This window comes from Silurus aristotelis (genome assembly GCF_946808225.1).
Source record: "Silurus aristotelis genome assembly, chromosome: 21".
NCBI classification, from domain to species: Eukaryota; Metazoa; Chordata; class Actinopteri; order Siluriformes; family Siluridae; genus Silurus; species Silurus aristotelis.
This window is the reverse complement of record NC_139594.1, coordinates 17,653,850-17,678,921: the sequence shown is the minus strand read 5'-3', so window position 1 is coordinate 17,678,921 and position 25,072 is coordinate 17,653,850. Positions and strand designations below refer to the sequence as shown.

At 36.4% G+C, this 25,072-nt stretch overlaps 1 protein-coding gene across 2 annotated transcripts; it reads right to left on the bottom strand.

Moving 5' to 3' along the window:
* Positions 1 to 2,435: 2,435 nt before the first annotated feature.
* On the bottom strand, positions 2,436 to 14,181 carry tmem196 (transmembrane protein 196). 2 transcript variants are annotated; one of them, XM_083523842.1, is made up of 4 exons: positions 13,779 to 14,181; positions 10,379 to 10,435; positions 3,110 to 3,421; positions 2,436 to 3,021 (listed from the first exon to the last, which is right to left on the bottom strand). In XM_083523842.1, the coding sequence occupies exons 1-4, from the start codon at positions 13,935 to 13,937 to the stop codon at positions 2,953 to 2,955; spliced, it is 597 nt and encodes a 198-aa protein (XP_083379968.1). In that variant the 5' UTR covers positions 13,938 to 14,181; the 3' UTR covers positions 2,436 to 2,952. The 2 variants fall into 2 exon arrangements, with proteins under 2 accessions (XP_083379968.1, XP_083379967.1); XM_083523841.1 differs by having other exon boundaries at positions 13,773 to 14,169.
* Positions 14,182 to 25,072: the final 10,891 nt, after the last annotated feature.

Sequence of the window (25,072 nt, the reverse complement as noted above, 5' to 3'; positions counted from 1 at the left end):
TGATCGATAAATTTTTTATAACAGCAGCTCTGACAGCACTAAAATGATTAATTACTTATTCATTGATTAATTTTCTAAACATAGCCAAAGGTATTGATTAATTATTGATCAATGAATTATATAGTCTATAACACCAGATCTGACAGTGCAAAATCTTTTCTATAGTACAATTTTACATAGGGAAGCTCCGGCTAATTATCACGACTATGATTTATATTATTATTTAAGTCCTTCAGATGAAACACCATCATGGTCCTCACATTTTCTGGCTCATACAGCTGCAAACTATTAAGCTTTCAAAAGAGTCTTACCATCAATCTATTAGTTGTAGCTTAAAACCACTTTCAGGATCTTTCACGTACCTTCTACTGTATGTCCTTGACCAGGATTAGACTGTCTGGGAAATGTGTAGATGGATCTATTGACCCTGTCAGAGGATCAGACTCAGAGGCACCTTTGAAGGTCAGGCAGGTAACTGTGTAAAGGTGTCATGGATAGATATACACGCAATTCCCAAGTGTGAGTCAGTCAATGTTTTTGCCGTATATAAAACACACACACACACACACACACACACACACACACACACACACACACACACACACACACACACACACTGACTGAATATAAAACTGATGCAACAATCTGTAGTGTGTGATATGTAGGGTTGCAAAGGGAAACATTCTGGAAATTTTCAATGGGAACTGCATCTGGGAAATCTTTGTAATATTCCTAGTTATAAACCAATTTACCAGGAATTTATGGGAATTTATGGAAATTTATTAGAATGTATTGAAATTCATTAGGAATTTGGTGAAATTGATATAAATTGTATCATATACAGACAATAAATATAAACTTTTTTGTCATAAGATGCAAAACATACATATATTTTTAATTACATATTTGACTGATTTAATTGTTAGCATCATTTATTTATTTTTTATTTTTTTTTGACATTATTTTGTGTGCAGGATTCAAGAAATGTGTTATGTTGTAGAGGAAATGTAGTTTTAAACTACATTTGAGTTCCCTGTTATTGTCTAACCTGCAATTTGGTAAATTCCCAATTTATTTCAATATATTCTTATTAATTCCCCTGGAAAGTTTGTTGTCTTAAAAATTCCTGGAAATCTGCCACCCTAGTGATTATGTGTGTGCACGGTACTGTTTTTTTATGTGTGTGTATGGTTGTGTTTAGCTCTTTGTGAGAAGCTAAAATCAACATTGTGTAGTAAAGTGGAGAGTGAAGGGTTAGGGGAAGGAAGGACAGTGAGGCGGTGATATTTTCTTTCATGCCCAATGTGTCTGTATATATTTTACTCAGTTAATTACATGAGAAGATAAAGGAAATATATTTATAAAAAAATATTTTGAGATTTAGCATTGGAAACACAGGAACAGCTCCAGGTTTGATCATTAGCTCAGGTTTATGTTCGTCTACAGTTTTTCGATCTTTTCCCGGCATGGGTTTCCTCTGGAAGGTCTAGTTTTCACCATCCAAAAACATGCAGATTACACTAAAGTCCAGACTTACTGTAGTGTTTGTGTTTATATTCGGAACAAATAATAGAAATAAGTGATTGTTCTCACTTTCTAGGGACATTTATCTGGGGCTCAATAGGGAAATCGATTCCCCCCCCCCAGTTTTTGTACAATAAATAACTAAAAAAAGAAGATATTTGGTATAACTTCTTCTTTTTCTTCTTCTTTTACTTCTCCTTTTTCTTCTACTTCTCCTTCTTCTTCTTCTTCTTCTTCTTCTTCTTCTTCTTCTTCTTCTTCTTCTTCTTCTTCTTCATTTCAGCTGCTCCCGTTAGGGGTCGCCAAAGCGTATCATGCGTCTCTATTTCACTCAGTCCTCTACATCTGCCTCTTTCAAATCAACCACCTGCATGTCTTCCCTCACCACTTCCATAAACCTGGCCTTCCTCTTTTCCTCTCATCCTTAGAATTCTTCTACTGATATACCCTATGTTCGTTCTTTGCACGTGAACAAACCATCACAATCGTTCCTCTCTCACCTTGTCTCCAAAACATTCTACCTGCACGGTCCCTCAAATAAACTCGTTTCTAATCCTGTCCATCGTCATCACTTCTAATCTTCAGCATCTTCAAGCAGGTCTCATCACAATTTTAGAAACTTTTCCCTTTACCTTTTGCAGATACTCTTCTACCATAAATCTACACTCCACACTTCCTGCACTCGTTTCTTCCTTTCTATAACACACTCTGCTTTACTTTGCACAGTAGATCTTAGGTATTTATTTTAAGGAGGAATGACTTAAAGTACCAAGCATATTTAGCATTTTCTTTCACAGCAATACCATTCGATGGAAAAAACCCTGTGGCTGTGTGTGTGTGTGTGTGTGTGTGTGTGTGTGTGTGTGTGTGTGTGTGTGTGTGTGTGTCATTATCATAATCAATCTGAGACAAAGTGCATTTCATGTTTAATTTCATTTTTATATGAAGCCTCTATATAAAAATACTCGTAATCAATAAATTAATCTCTTATACAAGCATTTTGTATACATTGTGCATTTTGTATATTCGAGGTCCGAGCATTCATAATGCCATACATGACAAATTTTTGAGACAGATTCCGAGATCATTCCCATAACCCATAATCAGTAGGGATAATGTAGAGATGCAGGAGGAATGCATAAAAGGAAGAAAAAGGGATAATATGAGAGAGAAATGGAGTAAAAGTTGCATGCATATTCTGTGCTCACTGATAAAATGCTCTTTACTCAATAATGAACCCTCCTGAAGCATCCTGTCCCTGAATGCTGATTGGTGCTCAGTCTGCAGAGATTATCTCTCCCTTTCCACAGTAGCATAATGTATCCGATGGCTTGCTGTGTGCAGGAAATGTCTTACAGATGGCCATCAGCCCCATAGCGCCATTCCTACAGAGAGTTCTAAGTCATCGAAGGGAAATACACTAGCATTTCACGGTGATGCGCCCCGACCGTTGTATGTGATTTGTGGGATGCCATTGCTGGAATTATCCATTACTTCCTGTAAAAAAAAGAGGAAGAAAACGATCAGGAAGATGCAATCGCCACCAAGCGTGAGACAGGAACTCAAGAAACAAGTGCAAGCCTACACTGAAACACTGGGAAACGCCCGGACTTTGCTCTCCTTTCCTCCGTTCTTCCTCTACCTTCTCAGCCATCTCATGCGAGTGATGCAGCGAGTGCTCGCGTTCCAGGAACATGCGTTGCTGCTCACTGCTGGCCAGCCGGCAGGTCAGCCATGTGGACAGGGTGCAGCTGCTGACCCCCAGGCAGGCCAGAGACATTGCAGCCATGTGGAGAGAACGTACCGCGTCAGGACGCTTCACCAGCGCTCGCACAAACTGAAAGTTCAGGATTCCTCCAATCAGACCGCAAATGCAACACGCTGAGAAAAGGATCATCTGAAAGAAAACAAAACAAACAGAGAGCGGGATGGAAAGCTTAAAACCTTCACTTTGGCAACCTGTGGCCTCCAAAACCAATCTTAAAGTCCTTAAGTCCTTGTATTTAAGACAGTATTTGTCATAATGGTAAAAGGTAAACATACACATGAATCACAGAGGCTAATGTGAGTACATGTATGTACAATCTATGACAGAGTTCCTTACGAGATGTCTGGTAGAAATTCAAAACACTGCATGAAAAGAGATGTATAAGGACCAGTACACTGTTCGTATACATCTGATTCTGTTTGATTTCGGGATATCTAAACTTACTAAACTCCCATGCTATGACCATTTGCTCTCATGATGGATAATCCCCTGGGTAGTTTTTCATACCCAAGAGATATTTGCAGTTCATACCTATAACGCTTTCATATCAGGTTTGACCCAAAACCTTTTATTAGTTTCACTATTTAAATAAATTCCTCCCACACCATGGGGTGCATTGGGCGGAAAAGGGCCTGGGTAGGATGGCTTTCTTGCCATTTCCATTGCAGTTTTCTTATTGGGTTGGGTTGCTAGCCAAACGCTACCCTCTTTCTTTCACACCCAGGCTTGGGACTGTCCATGTCGAAGTACTTTATCTCTATTCCCACAAATGAGCACCCATGAGGGGGTTAAGGGCCTGGTAAGGCATGGCCTGGTATGGTATGGCCAGGACTTAAACCCACAACCCCCAAACCCAAAGTCCAATGCCTTAACCCCTAGGGTACCACCTACTTTAGCCCATTCCAAAATCTTAACAGCTATTGGGCCAAGCTGTTTTCAATTTCTCATGCAAAGATGGGGAAGCCGCAACTGGTTTCTATCGAAAAAATAAATAAAAATTCTTAAAACATATATTTTAAATATAGTTTTTCATTTTAATTGTTAAATAGTTTTTTAACCTTTTCATTAATTTGATCAGTTTTTTATATAATTGCTGGAATACATAATAACGCGAGTTTGGACTACGGAAGTCGGTTCTAATGAGCCACAGTCCAGACGGAATTGCATTGTGTAATGGTGAAGTATTGAATGATAGTTGGTTCAGGATTCCTTTCACTTATGTGAAGTCTCCAACTTTTCCTGCTCCCAAACACCGCCAAACCATTAAGCTTCCAGATGTCCAATATGGACTCATCTGTCCACAGAACTGTCTTCATTCATTCACTGTCCAATTCTTGTGTTTATGCCTTGTTCATGCATGTGTCTCAAAAACCATAAAAACCATAAACACCATGTGTGTGTATATATCTATATATACTGACAACCGAATAAACTAATAATTAACCACAGCCATGTGTGTTGTAAGTGTGTTTTATATAACAACCACAGAATCCCAATAACCAGGCAATCTAAAGGGATATAGTTTTTCAGTGGCTTTTTAAGTAAGGAAAGGGTTCTAAAATATTTTTTTTTAAATGTGTATTTGAATAAAGGGGTCACAAGTTATATATATATATATATATATATATATATATATATATATATATATATATATATATATATATATATATATATATATATATATATAAAAAGCAGAAAACCAATATCTATCATTTACCAAATACTAATTTAGCTAAATTCAGAAGTTGCTTATATTTAATTAATTGCTGGGGCAAAATTTTTTTAAATGATTAAAGTATGATTAATTGTGGAGTCTTACACCATTAATTATAAACTGTCTCAGGACGCAGCAGGATAGCTCCAGCTTTGCATATTTTGGCCAAATTATAGGATCACCATAAAGGTTAAAGCGCCTTCAGCATAAAAAAAGGAAAAAAAAAAAAAAAGCAGAATGAGACATAGAGGAGAAAAGTAGAGATGAGTTTAATGGCCGTTCTGGATTCTGCAGTTCTGTTGTTTTTAATTGACAAACTGTGCCAGGGAGAGGTGTTATCTAATGTCACCGTAATGCAGCCTCATCACTTTTTTTTTTTTTTTTTTATAACTTTTACCTCCGATTGTTTAGAGAATGCACTCTCAGCTTGTGTTATTTAGCCACAGTCACGACTCTCATTAACATTTTATCGTTGATTACAGAGACCCACACCAGCTTTAATTACAGTGTCACCACTGCTGTAAGTGTACTAAGCATTAAAAATTAGAAAATACACATCCATTTTGATGTTAGCCTTCAGCCTGTGTGGAGTTGGTTAGGAAGTGGGGCTTTTAAAGGGTGGGGTAGCGGTTATCCTGCAGCGTGTGATGTAATGACTATATGGTAATTCACAGTTAGTTTAACATATTATGTAGTTTAAGGCACTTATAGGAAGAATTAATATTTACCTTTTCTCAATGACTACATTTGCATTTAATGTAGTTATGAAGGTAGACATTATCATTGAATTTGTAGTTGCTTTTGTAATGTATTTTTACACAAAATTCTTGGGAATAAATATTCAAAAATAAAAATAAAAAGAAATGACATCTCAGACAACTTAGAGTTCATAAGAACTACAGATGGTCCCTGAGTTACAATGGTTCAACTTACGTTTTTTTTGCGCTTATGATCACGGTAGTGGTAACCAAGTTTCCTAATATGCTCAGATATACGAAGAATGAATTTCAGCGTGCTGTAATGTACACGTGACAAATAATTCATTCTACAATAACATAAATATATGATCATTGAATTTTCTAGACTTCTCAATACATTTCAAGCATGCTATTGCTGGACCACTTAGTTTCTTCAGAGATTTCAAGATTTGAAGCTTAAAATTAGAGAAAAAAAAGCCTAGAAACAAGTTTAATAATCTGTAATGTCATAATAATATCAATGTCATGGTTTTTTGGTTGGTTGTTATCTTATCCAAGGAAATACAGGCTGACAATATTCATGATATCTTTTTGCAGTGAGGCTAATAATAGCTCCTAATTTTAATGAAGATATTACTTTCCATTACTAGCAGCATAATTTTCTGTTCATACACTAGTTATTATGCATTTTTTTGAGTTTCAATTGATATATTGCTTTAAAACAACATTTGCGATGTTTAGCTACTAGTCGCAAACAGCTAGCTAAAATTTATATTTCTAATTCTTTAAACATATTTTTTTTACCTACAAATGCATTGTATTTACCATCAAGACCGTCAATTTATGGAATGTGTAAAATCTGTATCATTGTTCAGGTTGTTTAGAGAATTCACAATATTGGGCTACATTTCTATTTAGGAAATTAAACAAATCAGCTGTGATCAAGTTCCTAATTTAACTCCATTATTGTTTGAAATGTTGAAAGGTAAATTTTTTTGCTCAACCTTCCAAACTCCAAAAATTCTATCTTCTAGCTAGTTTCAGCTACAGCTATACAAGTATAGATTTAGCAATGTACAGTATACAGTGGTGGACAAAGTGCAAAAACAATGTACTTGTGTAGAAGTTGAGATATAAAATATTACTCCAATATATTACTATGTAAAGGTGTCCCTTTAAACTTTTGAGTAAAAATGCAAAAGTATTTGATATTATAACTATAATGTTACTATTATAATTTTATCACAAGACTCTTTGCTTAATTAACTTAGTTTATGTGGAAAGACTCTAATGTGACTCTCAGCACACTGATCTATTAATAAAATGATTTTTAATGACTCAAACACTGATTTATATCTATTACAATGATCATGAGCCCAAAACCTTCTTTTCAACCACTTAAAATAATGTCAAAGGTGTTGTAGTCAGGAGTTTCTTCTATCATTTATTTCTCTCAAATTGTTCTGTTTGTTGTTGAACAGACGCTGAACTGTATCCACCCTGATTGGTGGATTGCTGCGTGTTTGACCAGTTAAGTTTTTAACCGCTCATAAATAAAAATAAACGACTGATTTTGCAAAATGTAGTTGAGTAGAAAGCAAGATATTTAACTTTGAAATGTAGTGAAATTAATTTTAAAGTCTCTCGGAATGGAAATACTTAAGTAAAGTACAGATATGTGAAAAACTACCTAAGTACCCTAACAAATAACATTTACTTCCATACTGTTCACTAGTAACCGTATATAATATCGGATATACAGTATCTATACACAGTTCTATAGAGTATACCATTAAAGATTCAGCAAATCTTTTCTTCTGTGTTTATATGTAATTATTTATTTATTTTAGGAGAAAAATGTAGGTGCTTGAGCATCCGATCTCAATATGCCTCCTCCCAACTGAGAACTGCCACTTTGCTGATTCTGTATATGACATTTTGCAGTGCCATTATTTTGTCACTTCTGTTTACATTCCCTTCTCCTGTAGGTCGAAGTAATGCAAACAGTTTTAGATAAGCACTTTCCTACCTGAATTTGCAGGCTGTCTTGCTTTACTACAAGTAAGCAGAAAATGATGATCCAATGGAAAGAAAAATGCAGGCAATTTACTCTACTATCTCTAACACTGTAGAGTGTCCTAAATGCCATTACAGTGAGCCATTATGAAACAAGAGAAGCTATCAATTGAGTCATTTACTAATGTGTGGAAACATTTCAGTCATTCTAATGCGCATATAATACATTCAATCACCAGAAGTTAGAGCTGATGTGGAGAAGGAGATGAGAATGTATGTAGAAGATGCAGAAATAATGCAAATGTAACTAATTATGGTGCAATAAAATGGAGAATGGATGAGCGGTTTATAGTTACCACATAGATAAGTCAAGGGAGAATATGTGCAAGGGGGTAAGAGAGACATATTAAAGACAGACAGGATGGATGAAAATCAAGCTGTCAGGAAGAGGACGACGTCAAGTCCTTTTAGACTAGGTTTCAGTTTGCTATAGATTTGTCATTAACAGTCTCTCCTTTGAATCCTCTGTCCTCTATCACGGTGTCTAATTGAATCTTGTCCTTCATACAGGATCGTGGAACAGAATGTCTCTGCACAAATGCTGGATATGTGCACACTTCTAAAACAATGCAGTTCTTTACTTTACAGTACTATACTTATTTAACAGTCAGAAAAGACCCCCAGACCCACTCAGTACTGATTTATTTTATGAATTCATTTATTATGCATGATATCATAAAGGCTTTTCTCATAAGGTATGCTGTTTATTTGCATTTTTTTTTAACATCCACTTGAACATTAAAACTATGTATTAAAACTGTCATGAAATTAGAAGCGTATTTATAGATGACTTCTTTTGGAGTTATTGAAGTTTGGATTAAATAAATTCATTACCCCAATAACTGCCCCATTGAGCAACACATGCACCTGAGGTCCCAGTGATCAAGTCCCTTTCCTCTCCTTCTGGACCTGCCTGATTCATCCTGATGCGCTACCTCTGGATGGAGTCAGTTGCTGCTGAATATGGCTCCACACGATCAGCCAGCCTAAAGATCCCTAAATTCTGTTAAACCTGTATGATTGTAACTGAAAGCTCAATTTATTTGGGTTGTGTATAAATATTATGGAGTCATAAAAAAAGTATGGGTGTAGGACTGCCCCTGCACCCAAATGTAAACATTTAAGGGGATTTTGTAAATTTTTGCTATATACTTGCACAAATAGTTGTTATTGAGTGTTATGGTCATGTCAGTCAGTCATTGACATTTGAAGAGACATTCCACATGCTGTACAAGTCAAATGTCACATAATCCATTCATTATACTGTGGCATGGTAATGAAATGGATTACTATTTAGAAATGTACCCCAACACTCTTGAATTCTCTACTCTCATCTGTCAGAAGGTGTTGATTAATTTTCTATATAATCAATAAACTGTGACAAAAGTTCCAGCAGTATAAGTCAAATTCCATTTTCGATTAATGCACGTGTACTGTTCTTATAGTAGCAGTTACTCAGTTGCATAAAGTGTTCAAGGAAAATCTTTTTTGGTTACTTTTCAGTCTTACTGAATGTCAAATATATATTTGTATATATATATATATATATATATTTTCTCTCTACTGAACTACATTTATTATTCAATAATTTTTACTTCACTATATTTTAATTGACAATGAGCATAACCAATGACATTTTGCAATCAGTCAGTCAGCTCTGAATATTCACTTTTACTTTAAATATTTATATAATGTAAAATATTTACCTTCATTTTATTTGTCCATTGAATACTAATGGTTTTTCTACTTTGTGACGTTACTATCATTTTATTTGTTAACTGAAGAACCCTTTTTTGAAAGATGTTATTTGACCAATTTGTCTGATCTTGGTTTCATTCGGGCATGTTGAAGATGTTGTGTTGATCTTGCAGTGTTAATGCAGCGTTGCCGTGCACAATTTAATTAGTATTTTAGGAATTAAAATCTCACAAAGCATCTGTTTTGGCTTTTCACTAACGTGTCGAGGACTAGTGCATTTTTTCAAATAGTCATAATGCAGTTGGTGATTTACTTATTGGATTAAGTTTTGCAATAAGGTATCTATCCCTTAACTCTGACTAGTGCATCTACGTTCAGTATTATTATTTAAATACTCAAGTACTGTTCAAATCAGATACGACTTTTACTCACGTCATATTGGAGTTGATGACAAGTTGAGCGGCGTAAGATTTGCAGTAACTTTTACTCAGGTATTATTTTTAGGTACTCTTTACACCTGTACAGTTCATACAAAGACGTGATGATTTTCGTAACAAGGATTAACACGTATTATCGCTGATTCTGTAGGAATTTCTGTCAGGTGATATTTATTTCACATATTTGGAAAGAGTTACCAGTATGAAGGTGTTTTAACTTCAAGAGGAAGGAATAAAAAAGGCTGGTGAGGGATTGACGAGGAGTAAAGTGATAATGATGATGATGTAGTTTTGTGATGAGCGGAATAAAACACTTCTGGAAAATGATCAGCTTTGGATTGGGCAGGATGACATTACAGTATTGTAGATTACTGTCTTATAACAGTGTCATATTTGATTCTTTATGCAGTGTCCGCAATACCAAGGCCTCATAAATACAGTTTAAATAGTTATCACTACTTACAACCAGCCCAGTCCTTTTTCTTGCACACAGCATCCCACACAGCCCACAGACGAGGAACTAGAAGTGGAGACAAAGCAGAAATACATTACTGCGCTGTTCTAAAAGTGCTGAATAAAAAAGTATTGAAATGTCACTACCCGGGCTTGAGGTCAGAAACAGCCTGCATGCTATAATTACACATACTGTCCTTAAACCTGCTGTATATCTGACTTAGTCAATACAGTGCAGTATATGGATGCGATTTGGAGAAGTGTACCACAAAAAGGCTTGCGTTATAGATCATGTCTGACCTGATGCACCCAAGAGGTTTACACTAAAGTGCCCTGAAGAGGGGTTGTAATTGGTTTTCAGTGCAGACTAAGAGAACTCTGACTGAACGTCTGGGATCATGGCATGCATCTCCAGCTGCCTCTGATGTATTAAAGAATTGAGATACAATCCATCAGTAGAAATATATACAGTGAGGAAAATAAGTATTTAAACACCCTGCTATTTAGCAAGTTCTCCCACTTAGAAATCATGGAGGGGTCTAAAATTGTCATCGTAGGTGCATGTCCACTGTGAGAGACATAATCTAAAAAAAAAAATCCAGAAATCACAATATATGATTTTTTAACTATTTATTTGTATGATACAGCTGCAAATAAGTATTTGAACACCTGAGAAAGTCAATGTTAATATTTGGTACAGTAGCCTTTGTTTGCAATTACAGAGGTCAAACGTTTCCTGTAGTTTTTCACCAGGTTTGCACACACTGCAGGAGGGATTTTGGCCCACTCCTCCACACAGATCTTCTCTAGATCAGTCAGGTTTCCGGCCTGGCGCTGAGAAACACGGAGTTTGAGCTCCCTCCAAAGATTCTCTATTGGGTTTAGGTCTGGAGACTGGCTAGGCCACGCCAGAACCTTGATATGCTTCTTACAGAGCCACTCCTTGGTTATCCTGGCTGTGTGCTTTGGGTCATTGTCATGTTGGAAGACCCAGCCTTGACCCATCTTCAATGCTCTAACTGAGGGAAGGAGGTTGTTCCCCAAAATCTCGCAATACATGGCCCCGGTCATCCTCTCCTTAATACAGTGCAGTCGCCCTGTCCCATGTGCAGAAAAACACCCCCAAAGCATGATGCTACCACCCCCATGCTTCACAGTAGGGATGGTGTTCTTGGGATGGTACTTATCATTCTTCTTCCTCCAAACACGTTTAGTGGAATTATGACCCAAAAGTTCCATTTTGGTCTCATCTGACCACATGACTTTCTCCCATGACTCCTCTGGATCATCCAAATGGTCATTGGTAAACTTAAGACGTGCCTGGACATGTGCTGGTTTAAGCAGGGGAACCTTCCGTGCCATGCATGATTTCAAACCATGACGTCTTAGTGTATTACCAACAGTAACCTTGGAAACGGTGGTCCCAGCTCTTTTCAGGTCATTGACCAGCTCCTCCCGTGTAGTTCTGGGCTGATTTCTCACCTTCCTTAGGATCATTGAGACCCCACGAGGTGAGATCTTGCATGGAGCCCCAGTCCGAGGGAGACTGACAGTCATGTTTAGCTTCTTCCATTTTCTAATGATTGCTCCAACAGTGGACCTTTTTTCACCAAGCTGCTTGGCAATTTCCCCGTAGCCCTTTCCAGCCTTGTGGAGGTGTACAATTTTGTCTCTAGTGTCTTTGGACAGCTCTTTGGTCTTGGCCATGTTAGTAGTTGGATTCTTACTGATTGTATGGGGTGGACAGGTGTCTTTATGCAGCTAACGACCTCAAACAGGTGCATCTAATTTAGGATAATAAATGTAGTGGAGGTGGACATTTTAAAGGCAGACTAACAGGTCTTTGAGAGTCAGAATTCTAGCTGATAGACAGGTGTTCAAATACTTATTTGCAGCTGTATTATACAAATAAATAGTTTAAAAATCATATATTGTGATTTCTGGATTTTTTTTTTTAGATTATGTCTCTCACAGTGGACATGCAGCTACGATGACAATTTCAGACCCCTCCATGATTTCTAAATGGGAGAACTTGCAAAATAGCAGGGTGTTTAAATACTTATTTTCCTCACTGTATCTAAAAATGCATTTAAAACAAATAATCTGACACTATTTAACACAAATATTTCATTTGTATTACAGTGTGTCAAACTAAACATCAAAACTCAGCATTTTAAGAATTATAAAATATTGTTGAACAGTATGGATGTACACTGAAAGATGTAATGTTCCATATTTTTGTGGTGTTCTCCCAAGAGTGTTTTTTTTTAAACGCACCTTTAAAGTTGTATTCTAAAAAGTCAATTTACCTTAGTTATGCGTTATAAAATTATTTCTAAAAGTAAAGTTACTGTATATAAGCAAAATATATGCAATAAAAGTAAAAAAAAAAACCTTGTACCCATAAAGATATAACCACAGCAACAGGAAAAGGTACAGTTTGGCACAATAATTTTTTAACCCTAAGACACCTGAAACCAAATATAGAGCTTTGTTTTACTTCCAGAAAAAAACAGCAGACTGTAGAGTAGCATGTGACTACAGTGAACACACATCATGTACATTTAGATGTATCTTTAACCAGGAATGGCCATGGTCTTGAAATCTACCTAATAATTTAAACAAGCACTCTACATTTACTTTTCTGGGAAAATAATAGACTAAATGTTCAGAAGGTTGCTGGTTTATATTTTCATTTTATCTTTAAGTTTGCTTTTTATAAGTGGGATTTATATTTTTAATAGCGAGATGCTGAAAGTGCAAGAGACATTTCCTGAAGTTGATATATATATATATATATATATATATATATATATATATATATATATATATATATATATATATAAAGAAATAGGAATTGTATGGACAGAGAGATAACAGAAATTAAATTTAGAAATTAAATAAGAGCATGAATTGTACAAGCTGGGTGAGCTACACACAGCTGTAAATATTTATTGGAATGAAGCTTGCACAATATAATTTCTATAATTTTATGTAAGTAATATCTGCAGCTGTAATTGTATTGCAAAGCACCATAATAGTATTGAATATAGCTGCTTGTAATTAGTTTTTAGCATTTAAATATATATATATATATATATATATATATATATATATATATATATATATATATATATATATATATATATATATATATTTAATTTATTTATTTTTTATTTTTTTATCTCTATAACTGTTTGAAGTTGTAACATAGATTTGCATGGAGCGCACTACATGGCATCTTTACGCACGGTTATTATATTGAGTTTTGAACTAAATCCTTTCAGAATTAAATAGATTTTAAGCAATATTTGGAGCTACAAGACAGACTGACACGAAGCTGAGAAAAGCAGCAATGTTTTCAGCCTAAAACAAAGACGACACAATGTAAAAGTGAAACGTACACACACCCCGCTCCACACCGGGGACGCATGACCCTGCTGCGTCTTGTGGTCGTTCCGCGCTCTGCTGATGGCCACGGCCCCGAGCGCGATGCTGGCCGCTCCGAGCCCCACCTGCAGCACGGACAGCACCAGCAGACTGCACACGATCTTCCGACTACTGCACATCCTTTCTCGGGCATCCTTCCCGTCGCTTTGGAGCAGTGCTGTCAGCTTCAGGCTTGGCCCACCTCAATCCATACTTCTTCTTACTCCTACTCACTTGCGCTCACTCCTGTATAGCGCTTCGCTATTAGATGTGTGTGCAGATCGCTCCTGAAGACCCCCTGTGTGCTATACAGCTCCTGTCATGTGCACCTCGGAGCGCATCTCTTCTCCAGTGTAACCCCCTTCCTCGTGTAAGCGCTAGTCCAATAAGAAGGTGTTTACAGTGCATTATAAGACAGCCTCGCTGTCCACACACACACACACACACACACACACACACACCCTCAGCCCCTCCTCCGGGCCATGGCCAGTCACAGGTCTGTAGGACGCATCTGAGAAGCGGATGCAGGCTGCAGTTAAATAGCTTTAGTGCTCATGCTGATGCACTTAACGCAGGCTATTAGAGAGCACCCTGAAAACTGTGTGCTTGGGGATTGAACACAGCAATTTTACTAATAAAAGTATATTCAAATGTGCATTGCAATGACAAAACACTGTTACACAATTATATTTGTTAAACACAGACCAAACTAAATATACACTGCTCGTCCAAAAAAAGTCACACACTATATTTTGTTAGACTTTCTTTAGCTTTGATTACGGCACGCATTCGCAGTGGCGTCTTTTCGATACGTTTTTTGCAATGTCACAACATTTATTCCCATCCAGAGTTGCAGTAATCTTTCACCAAGATCTTGTATTGATGATGGGAGAATCGGACCGCTGCCTTTTCCAGCATATCATAAAGATTCTCAATGGGGTTAGGGTCTGGACTCTGTGGTGGCCAGTCCATGTGTCAAACTGATGTCTCGTGCTCCCTGAATCAATCTTTCACAGTTTGAGCCCAATGAATCCTGGCATTGTGATCTTGGAATATGCCCCGTGCCATCAGGAAAGAAAAAAATCCATTGATGGAATAACCTGATTATTCAGTACATTCAGGTGGTCAGCTGACATCATTCTTTGGGCACATAACGTTGCTAAACTGAGACCTGACCATCTGCAGCGACCCCAGATCATAGCACTGCCCCCACAGGCTTGTACAGTAGGCACTAGGTATGATGAGTGCACCAGTTCATCCACCTCTCTTCCAACCCTGATGCGCCCATCACTCTGGATCAGGGTAAATCTGGTCTCATCAGACCACATGACCTTCTTTCATTTCTCCAGAGTCCAATCTTTATGCTCCCTAGCAAATTAAAGCCTCTATTCCTGATTAGCCTCAGTGATAAGTGTTTTTTTTAAGGCTACACAGCTGTATCTTCGAAGATGATGGTTCCCCTCTATCCTTCCAGTTTTTTAATAATGCGTTGGACAGTTTGTAACCCAATTTTAGTAATATCCTTAGATGTTTTCTTTGCTTGATGCATGCTAATAATTTGACCCTTCTGAAACAGATTAACATCTTTTGTAATCTTCCATGCAGTAATTATCCAATGGGAGGCTCTTACCTATTTGCTTAGTAAATCCAGGTGGTTAATTATTTTTTTTTGGACAGGCAGTGTATAAATATAGAGGTCTAAATTTTGGACAAAAGCTTTATCTTGGGTGCATATGACCACAAAACATATTTACACGTAACCGCTTCGTTAAACTCTCTTGACAAACTCCAGGTACACTTTCTGATATACTTTTGAAATAAACTCCATTACTCCACTCCCAGCCACTGACCTTAAAAAAGTGACTGCTGGTCTTCTCTCACAAGTCTCTTTGTTTTGCTGAGTTTTGAGACGCCCTTTTTTTGGCAGTAGTTGGCTGGTAAATGCAACTTTCACTTCCCGATTATTGATCCAAATGTGCTCATTGGGAAAGTGGGAACACTTATTTTGTATTACTCTACAATAGCTTCTACTCCTTTAGAATCCCATTCTGACCAATAAGACACTATTCTCTTTATAGTCTTGTATAGTCTGTATCGTCTTGTATAGTCTTTGTCTATAAGCTATATGTAGGGTGTTGTTATTTATATCTGTACTTTTAAAGGTCACCAACAGCTGAAACCAAATTCCTTGTGTGTCAAAACACATGGCAAATAAACCTGATCCTGATTCTGATTCTAAAAATGTGACAGAAACTTTAATGATACGCAGGTGGATTCCAATAAAATTATTTTGTTCTCATTAGGTAATTTCTTTTATTAGTCAAGTCAAGTTTCTTTCTAAAAATGAATTTAATTGAATTGAATTGAATTTTTATTGTCTCAAAGCAGCTTTACAGAATTTGACAGTTAAGGTGAATAGTGTGTATTTATCCCTGATGAGCAGTCATGGTGACTGTGGCAAGGAAAAACTCCAATAGATGACATAAGGAAAAAACCTTGAGAGGAACCAGATTCAAAATGGAACCCATCCTCATTTGGGTGACATCAAGAGTGTGATCATAAATCTTTAAACAATACAGAACACTGGAGAGTGAGAACTAACATGAGCACTGAAATGTAAGATTATGAGTAATGTTCTTTCTACAGTCTTTTAATTGTAAACCAAAAGCTTTTCCAGCACAAGTGGTTGAACACTTATGCTAACAAGAAATCTCATTTTATTATTATTATTTTTTTTATAAAAATAATTTCTAACAAAACTCCAATGCCACCTTACAATAACATGTTAAATCCCCAAATTTCATTGAATATTTCAATCATATGAACATTGAAAAGTCTTCCCATTAACTAGGAGTTTAATACTGATGACAACAATCAAAGCTCAAGTCTGTATTCCTACAAAATAAATACTGGATGACCTCACTGGAAATGCAGATGAGTGATAGTTAATAGATTAATTTCCATATCCATTATGCCTCCTTATGCTACTTATCTTCTATCATATCGATGCTGTCACTGTTTTTCTTGTCTGTGAGGAACATCCAGGCTGCATGTTTTCTTCCTTTAGATCGTCTCCTTTATTATACCTTCAATTAAATTTTAGTGTAGAGAGACAATTATGTATTTTATATTATTTTTAATAAGGTGCCCTGGTCAAATCTATGCACTAAAGGCAATGGACAGGTCCTCCTGATCTTACCATCAGGCAACAGGGAAGATTGATGGGTTGGTAACGATTATTTGTAGATGAACAAAGACAAGATGCATGCAGTTAATATAGACTGGCGTATTAATAATTAATACAGTGGTGGTAGAGGTAGCTCAGTGGTTAAGATGTTGGGCTTCTGATTGGGCAGCTGTGAGTATTAATCCCCTCACCGCCAAGCTGCAAGGACTTTAGCCCTCAACTGCTTAGTTGTATAAAAAAGATTAAATGGATAAGGAGGGCATCTGCCAAATATCTTATATGTAAGTGGACTGTTGAACATTCACCTTTAGTGAACAGTTCTGTCGATTACTCTGATCAGGGGCCTGGTGTCAGAGGTGTACAAATTAGTTCAAAGTAAGAATTGAGTAAAATTACCAAATTGCAAAAGTCATCTTACTCATATGACCAAAAGCCAAAACAGATACAAAGAACATCGATTGAATCATAAATGTAGTTGAATCGGGAGTAAAGGCCGCTTAAATCTTGATAAATGATACTCCGTAAAACTAAAAAGAAGCCATAAATTGTACTTAAGTACAGTAATGAAGTAATAAATACAGTAATAAAGTACATTTACTCAATTTCTTTACACCACTGCCTGGTAGATCCTTTGAAACACAAATTAGAAATACACTTTGGATAAAACGATAGCCAAATCACAAGGCTGAATATAAATGTATCTTCAACTTTATAATAACACGCTCAGTGTGTATTAAGTGTCTTGTTTATTTTGCACTCTAACTTTTTTAAATCTGCACTATATGTTACCTGGGGATTATCTTGTACTGCACTGCATCATGTTTCCGTAATAAAAATACTATATTGCTCCAAGGTCTTGGTATCGGATTGTACTGTATCATAGTTTAAGCTGGAATCACAATAAATCACCTAACTTCTCCCCTGGTAGGTTAGAAACACCCATAAAAAAAGCTTTAAATGTTCTAATTTAAACCTTAACCAGGAGCGTCACTGCAGGGCAAGTTGTAAATGTATTACTCCTGCAAGGGTTTTACATAGAGTGGGTCCTCAAGAGAGCAAGAAGAAACTATTTCATTTTTCAGAGGCTTCCATTTGGACTGGGTGGAGAACACTGTCAGATTTTAACAACCTTTACCTCTCACAAGCACATAGAAGACTTAAGATAGCCATGTTACAGTTTTTAATGCAGATTTTGTACATAATCTAATGGGGTTAAAAACAGCCAAACAATTGGTCCACCTACCCTGTCATTTCCTGGTACACGCATTTACTCGCAAACATCACATAGTCAGAATCACATGAACATTTCTACAAATTGTTTTCAAACACTTATGGTCTATTTACATGCATTGCATGTTCTCATGCAGCTTGATTTTTCATATGTGTTATAATCTGAAATGCAAATTAATATGACAACAATGATATGATGCTACCTCATGAATGTAATATCGAATTTGGTTGAGGGTCCATACATCTTGCCATATGGTCAAAAGGTTGTGAATCCTGACATTGGTTTTGTTCGTGACGTTTTTTTAATTGATTAGCAGCCTTAAGCTACAATTCAATTCGATTTCAATAAAATTTTATTTCTTCAAAGCTTTTAACAATACGCATTGTCTCAAAGTAGCTCTAAAGAATGTAAGAATGATAGAACAAAGTTCACTTAAACTTAAATTTATGTCTATTTATCACCGATGAGCAACCCTATGGTGACGGTGGCAAGAGGAACTTGAGAGGAACCAGATTTGAAAGAGGAAGCCATCCTCATCTGGTTGACACCAAGAGTGTGTTATTAAAAATCATTAAAACATTACAAACAATAAAGTGTGTGATTATGAGGAATGTCTTTTCTACTGTCTAAAACATCCTGAGCAATGTCTGAAATCTTGAGGTGGGATCTGATTGGAGCTGGTACATCTCTAGATGGCTCGGGATTCTCGTGGGGTCGGCTTCTTCTATTCCAAGGTCCAACATTTTCATCAGGTGGCACACAACTGGAGCTGGACAAATCTCTGGTGTCCTTGCGATGGGTAGAAAAAGATAACCAGTGGAGAGGAATTTGCGTAGCTGTTGTTCATGATATTAACAAGCACGAGATGATATTCTGCAAGGTTTAACGAGGTTTACAACTTACTCAATGTCGTCTGCTTTTTTATATAATATCGTACAGTACAACTTTTTGTATGCTTGCTTTTTGTCTTGTGCTTTTTGTATACAGTACTAGCTGTTATCGTTACTAGCATGACTCGGGGAAATTAGGTAGTTTTACAGTTCACACCTAGACACACACAAACACTGTGGAACATACTGTAGGAGTCATGCAGTGTGTCCAGTCCACTGCAATTAAGTTGCTACTGCATACAAACAGTGCTTTATGGCACAAATAACTCTAAAATAACTCTGGAATTTAAAATCGCTGACCACACTAGATGTTAACTGCATTTTTATTATATGCACATTCCCCAAGAACTATCCTCACACTATGTAGAAACCGCAGTATTTTTACTTTCTACATTTATTTGTGCTTTTTGTCTTTCACATTCTTACCTGACTCTCTAAAAAAAAGGCCTGGGTTCCCCCCCATTGATTACATCAGTGGGTAAAAGCACTTTGGGCCACTCAGAATCATAACTGACTCCTTGGCATTTTTCCTGTTGCAGTGTAATCGAGCACACACGCTATGACAGCAGGTCTTGCATCCCATGGAGAGTGTGAGAAAAATACAGTCTAAGTGGTGAAGTAGGGTAATTGTGTTGGAATAGTTTAGATGGGAGGACAGCCCACACACGAATGTGATGCCTTGTTAACTTTTTTAAAGCTGTACATACATCTTTTCATCCATTTCCATTTTGACAAACTTCTATAAAGTCAATTGAACAAATGTAGTGCTCACATTCTAGTGATGAAATATGAGTCCAAGAGCAGGACTAATCGAAACTAATGTGAGTTTCACACATGCAGTGATCTTAGCGCTACAATTCAACAGTCTCTGTGCTATACATTTGATAGTTAGCCATACTATTTAGTGTCATAGTAACTTTAATGAATAACTGGCACAACATTACATATTTGACAACAAATCTGGAGAAGGAGGTTTATGGATGTATTGAGGGAAGACATGCAGCTAGTTGGTTTGAAAGAGGCAGATGTAGAGGACAGGGGGGAATGGAGACGGATGATCTGCTGTGGTGACCCCTAATTGGAGAAGCCAAAAAAGAAAAAAGAAGAAGAAATAGTTTGCACACATAAAAAGAAAATAGTTCGCTAATCCAAATCCAGAGATGAGTCCTGAGACAAGTCCAATTACAAGTTTCAGTAAGTCTGAGACAAGCCAAAGTCAACACAGAAAACATCTGGAGAGTGTATTCAAGTTCAACAGGCATACAAGGATTCTTTAAGATTTTTTGAGAAGTCAAATGTCTAATTTAATATGGTTCAGATAGTTTACTTTTATTTCTTTGGTTCAGAAAAATATCAAATAAAACCAGATGCTCTTTTTGTGTTGTGTCTCCAGGAAGATGCAGCTCTACCTCTGCCATGTTAATCTATATTCAGTGTGACTCCCAGGACACGCCTCAGTCTCTGTAGTGTTGTGACACGTTATATTCATGTAGCAGCAGTGGTGGTGAGAAAATGCATTTAAGAAACAGTTTAGTGAGGAAATATCAACCTACATCTAAAATGTTGCTCACAAATTATCGGTCACTTTCTAAATAATAAAAGTATTGCACATCTACTAATTCATATATATATATATATATATATATATATATATATATATATATATATATATATATATATATATATATATATATATAAATTTTCTTGCTTCTTTGCATTTTTTAATTTGGGCAGCAATACAATCAAGCTATCACACTGATCAAACCATAATCTGTCAAATTATGACTCCTTTCCAGGGGTTCTCAAACCAAGGACTTATTAAAAAACAAAGATTTCAGTATCCAGTAAATATTTGTGACATTCAAATATTAGGCTTATTATAAATATAGACAATACCATTTTTTATTATCTTAAATTTTCTTTTTTTTTCAACCTCTTTCCTGAAAGCATCAGGTACATGAAAACATTATTTTTCTATTAGTTTTCAGTTTTGGAATAAACTAATTTGAATCCTCTGACCAATCGAATAATCCAATCAGGAAATGTAGCTGTTCATTCAGTGCAAGGAGAATGAACTGGATATTCTGTAGCCTTGTTCTATTCATAGGCTTATTATTTTGTTCCCCCTCCACACTTAGACACTTCATGTCTAAAAAATTGGACAAGCCACTAACCATTTGTCATGTAGGATGTCTGAAAAGTTCCTCACCTCGGTGCCTACATGAACTAGGAGAATATTTGTGACCAAGTATGCAGTGTGTCAGTATTCAGATACCATCTGTGTTGTCATGCTTTTTTTTTTTTTCATGGGAACTCCATTTGGCTGAATTTTCACTATTAGTCCTTAAAGAGGGGTGGATACACTCTTGCTGATTCATCAAATACATTCTGGCTTAATGTGCATTCTGTCTTCTGTGCACTCTCTCTAGCTTTCAGCTATAAATAAGAAAAAAAGAAGCATGATTTGATTGTCAGCTTGGAGAGCCCATGCAGAGCAGAAACCTGGAAATAGTAAGAAGGAGAAAGGAAACTGCTATTTATAGAGCTCACTGACACTCAGTGTTGCGCAGTGAACGAAAACGGGTGGAGAGGGGGAGCTGGGGGACAGGATTTTATCATATTCTTCACACTGGTGTGTCAGAGGTTTGCTTTTTCTTTTGTTAAGTCTATAATAAAAAAAAGAAAGCAGCATTTTTATGTGTGTGCATGTGTGGGGAGGGGATACAAGAGCTCCCTTTAACCCATAGAGAGCAGTGTGTGTGTGTGTGTGTGTGTGTGTGTGTGTGTGTATGTGTGTGTGTGTGTGTGTGTGCTATTTAGCCTTGCTGACATTTCTCTCAGGAAGCAGGTTGAGTAGAGCCTGGAAAGGTGGAGATATGCGCTGGAGAGAAGGGAAATGAAAGTCAGTAGGAGTAAGACAGAGTACATGTGTGTAAATGAGAGAGAGGGCAGTGGAGTGATGTGGTTGCAGGGAGAAATGGTGGAGAAGGTGGAGGAGTTCAGGTACCTGAAATCAACAGTACAAAGTAATGGAGAGTGCGTTAGAGAAGTGATGAAAAGTGTGCAGGCAGGGTGGAGTGGGTGGAGAAGAGTGATAGCAGGAGAGTAAAAGACAGGAGGCGGAGCTGAAGGTAGCAGAGTGGGAGTGACGACGATGGACAAGAATAAAAACGAGTTTATTAGAGGGACAGCGCATGTAGGACATTTGGGTTACAACGTGAGAGAGGCCCGATTGAGATGGTTTGAACATGTGCAGAGGATGGACATGGGGTATATCGGTAGGAGAATGCTGAGGAAAAGAGGAAGGCCAAAGAGAAGTTGTATGGATGTGGTGAAGGAAGACATGCAGGTAGTTGGTTTGATTTTATAAAAAATAAAACAGAATAAATCAAATTAATGCAATACATTTTTGTATTATATTGATTAAACTGAGTAATCAATTAAATTAGTACAAATTTATTTTCATCAATTTTTCAATGTATTTAATTTTATTTAAATACTTCACATTTGTTAGACCCCATTTGGGTAAAACAGATGTGTGTGTGTGTGTGTGTGTGTGTGTGTGTGTGTGTGTGTGTGTGTGTGTGTGTGTGTGTGTGTGTGTGTGTGCGTGTGTGCGTTCGTGTGGGTTATATTTAATATTTAATTTCATAATCTACTTAACTGTTCTGTATGTTTCAGCATACTTTGACAAATATCATTTCTTCCATCCTTCTTTCATAGACAGAATTGTCAGTATTTTCTCCTTTTAAGAAAAATTCTTAAAGCTGGACATAAAACGCTAAAGAGTCAATAGTACCAACTTCAGCTGCTAGTCACTTCCTGGTTAGCGGCTAATGATAGTGCTATGGATTCTTTAGTGTTTTCATTCATTTGCAAAACAAATCTTATTTTAGGTACAGAGTAAGTTGCCACAGTGACACTGCGCTAAATCTAGTTACATTTCTTTTTTATACCCCTGACATTGTTGTTTTCACATATGTTTGCAAGTGCGAGGTGGAGACTAAATAAACTCGAAATTTAGCAAATTTCTTGAAACTCAAATTTGAACTAGGTTCCACAGGTAAAAAGGATTGAACTAAAGCCCTATAACAAAAGGTTTCGGTACGAATATGTGTACCGTTACACTCTTAATACATATGTACATAAATATATATATATATATATATATATATATATATATATATATATATATATATATAGAGAGAGAGAGAGAGAGAGAGAGAGAGAGAGAGAGAGAGAGAGAGAGAGTATATTCAATTACTATTTACCTTATAATTTTGGAGCATAATTAACCTTGTTTTCATTTACACTGCATATTTTATATATAATTATTAATTTATCATTTTAATGAAATTTAATAAAATAGCTGAGTAAATGTAAAGGATAAATAAAATCAAGACAAAACATTATTCAACCCAAATTTCAAAAAAGTTGAGACACTGTAAAATCTAAATTAAAACAGAATGGAATAATCAGCAAATCTCAAAAACCCATTTATTCACGATAGAACATACAACATATATAAATGGTTTAAACTGAGGAAATAAGGTAATTTAAAATTAAATGGTTGCAACATATCTCAAAAAAGTTGGAATGGGGCAACAAAAGTCTGGAAAAGGTAAGTGTTATTAAAATTAAACAGTTGGAGGTCTCCTCAGTTACCAGATAAATATTGACAGAAGACATGATGCTACACAATGGTAAACATAGTACTGTCTCAACTTTTCTGAGACATGTTGCAGCCAGCAAATTCAAAATGACCTTTTTTTTCCCCCTTAAAATGGTATATATTCTCAGTTTAAACATCTAATATGTCTTTTTGTTTTACTGTAAATAGAATATAGATTTATGAGATTTGCAAATCATTGCATTCTGGGGTTTTTTTTTTTTTTTGACATTTTACACAATGTCATTTATTTGGGAAATTTGGTTTGTACAAAATACAGACAACAGGCAAAAAAATTTAAATAAATAAAAGGATCTGGTATGCACTAGGGGGCATTTATTAATTATTTTGTCAAGTCAATGTGTCTTAAAAATGGTCTTCTGACTGATCACCTTTATCCAAATGTATTTTTTCTCTCTGGTGGGTATAAAATCTCTCACCTACCCACACTCTAAATGGTTTGATGGATCTGAAAATGATGCTATGGCCTTCACACTCATCAGCTCTTAACCCAACTAAAAACCAATTGGGAGTTTTGAAGTGATGTGTTAGACTGTCTTCCACCATTATTAAAACACCTACTGGTGGAAATCCTGTGGAAGAACACTCTTCATCTTGTTCCACTGCAGCTCCAGAGGCATTTAGAATTGATGGCAAAGAGCACTGAAGCGTATCTGGGGGCTTGTCATGGCACAGCACTTCACTAAAAAAGTTTATACTGTTTGTTATCCTTTAATTTGTCATTATTTGTAGACAATAAAGACATTGAAATGATTGAAATGAGAGTTTAAAATGGCTTTAAATCTGTCCTAGGGACTGTAGCTTATACACTTTTTTTTTGCACTAATATATACGCACACTTTCAACCTGAATAGGAATTAACAAGTATATAATACTGAAATCTCAACTCATTAACTCAGTGTAACTCATTGTTGCTGTATGGTAATGCTGTATTATAAAATTTCTTTTAACCAGCAATATTACAATTCTTTATTTATTTTTTTTTTAATCCAAACCCCCACAATAATGAAAAATACTTAGCCAGAGAGTTTTTATGGTTGATCAGATGCTATATGCAATAAGAGATGTTAGAATGCTATACACTTGTTACTGCCCAGAGCAATTCCTCTAACTGGGCCTCAATCCAGTACAAGCAGCTGTTGTGAGCTCCGGCTCCAGAGCTTTGTGTAATTGTTCGCAAGGGACCTGGCCCATGTGCTTGTCCAATGCACTTAAGACAAGCAAATTATAGTTTGTGAGTGCCACACGTGGGCTTGAGCTCCACTGACACGCTAACT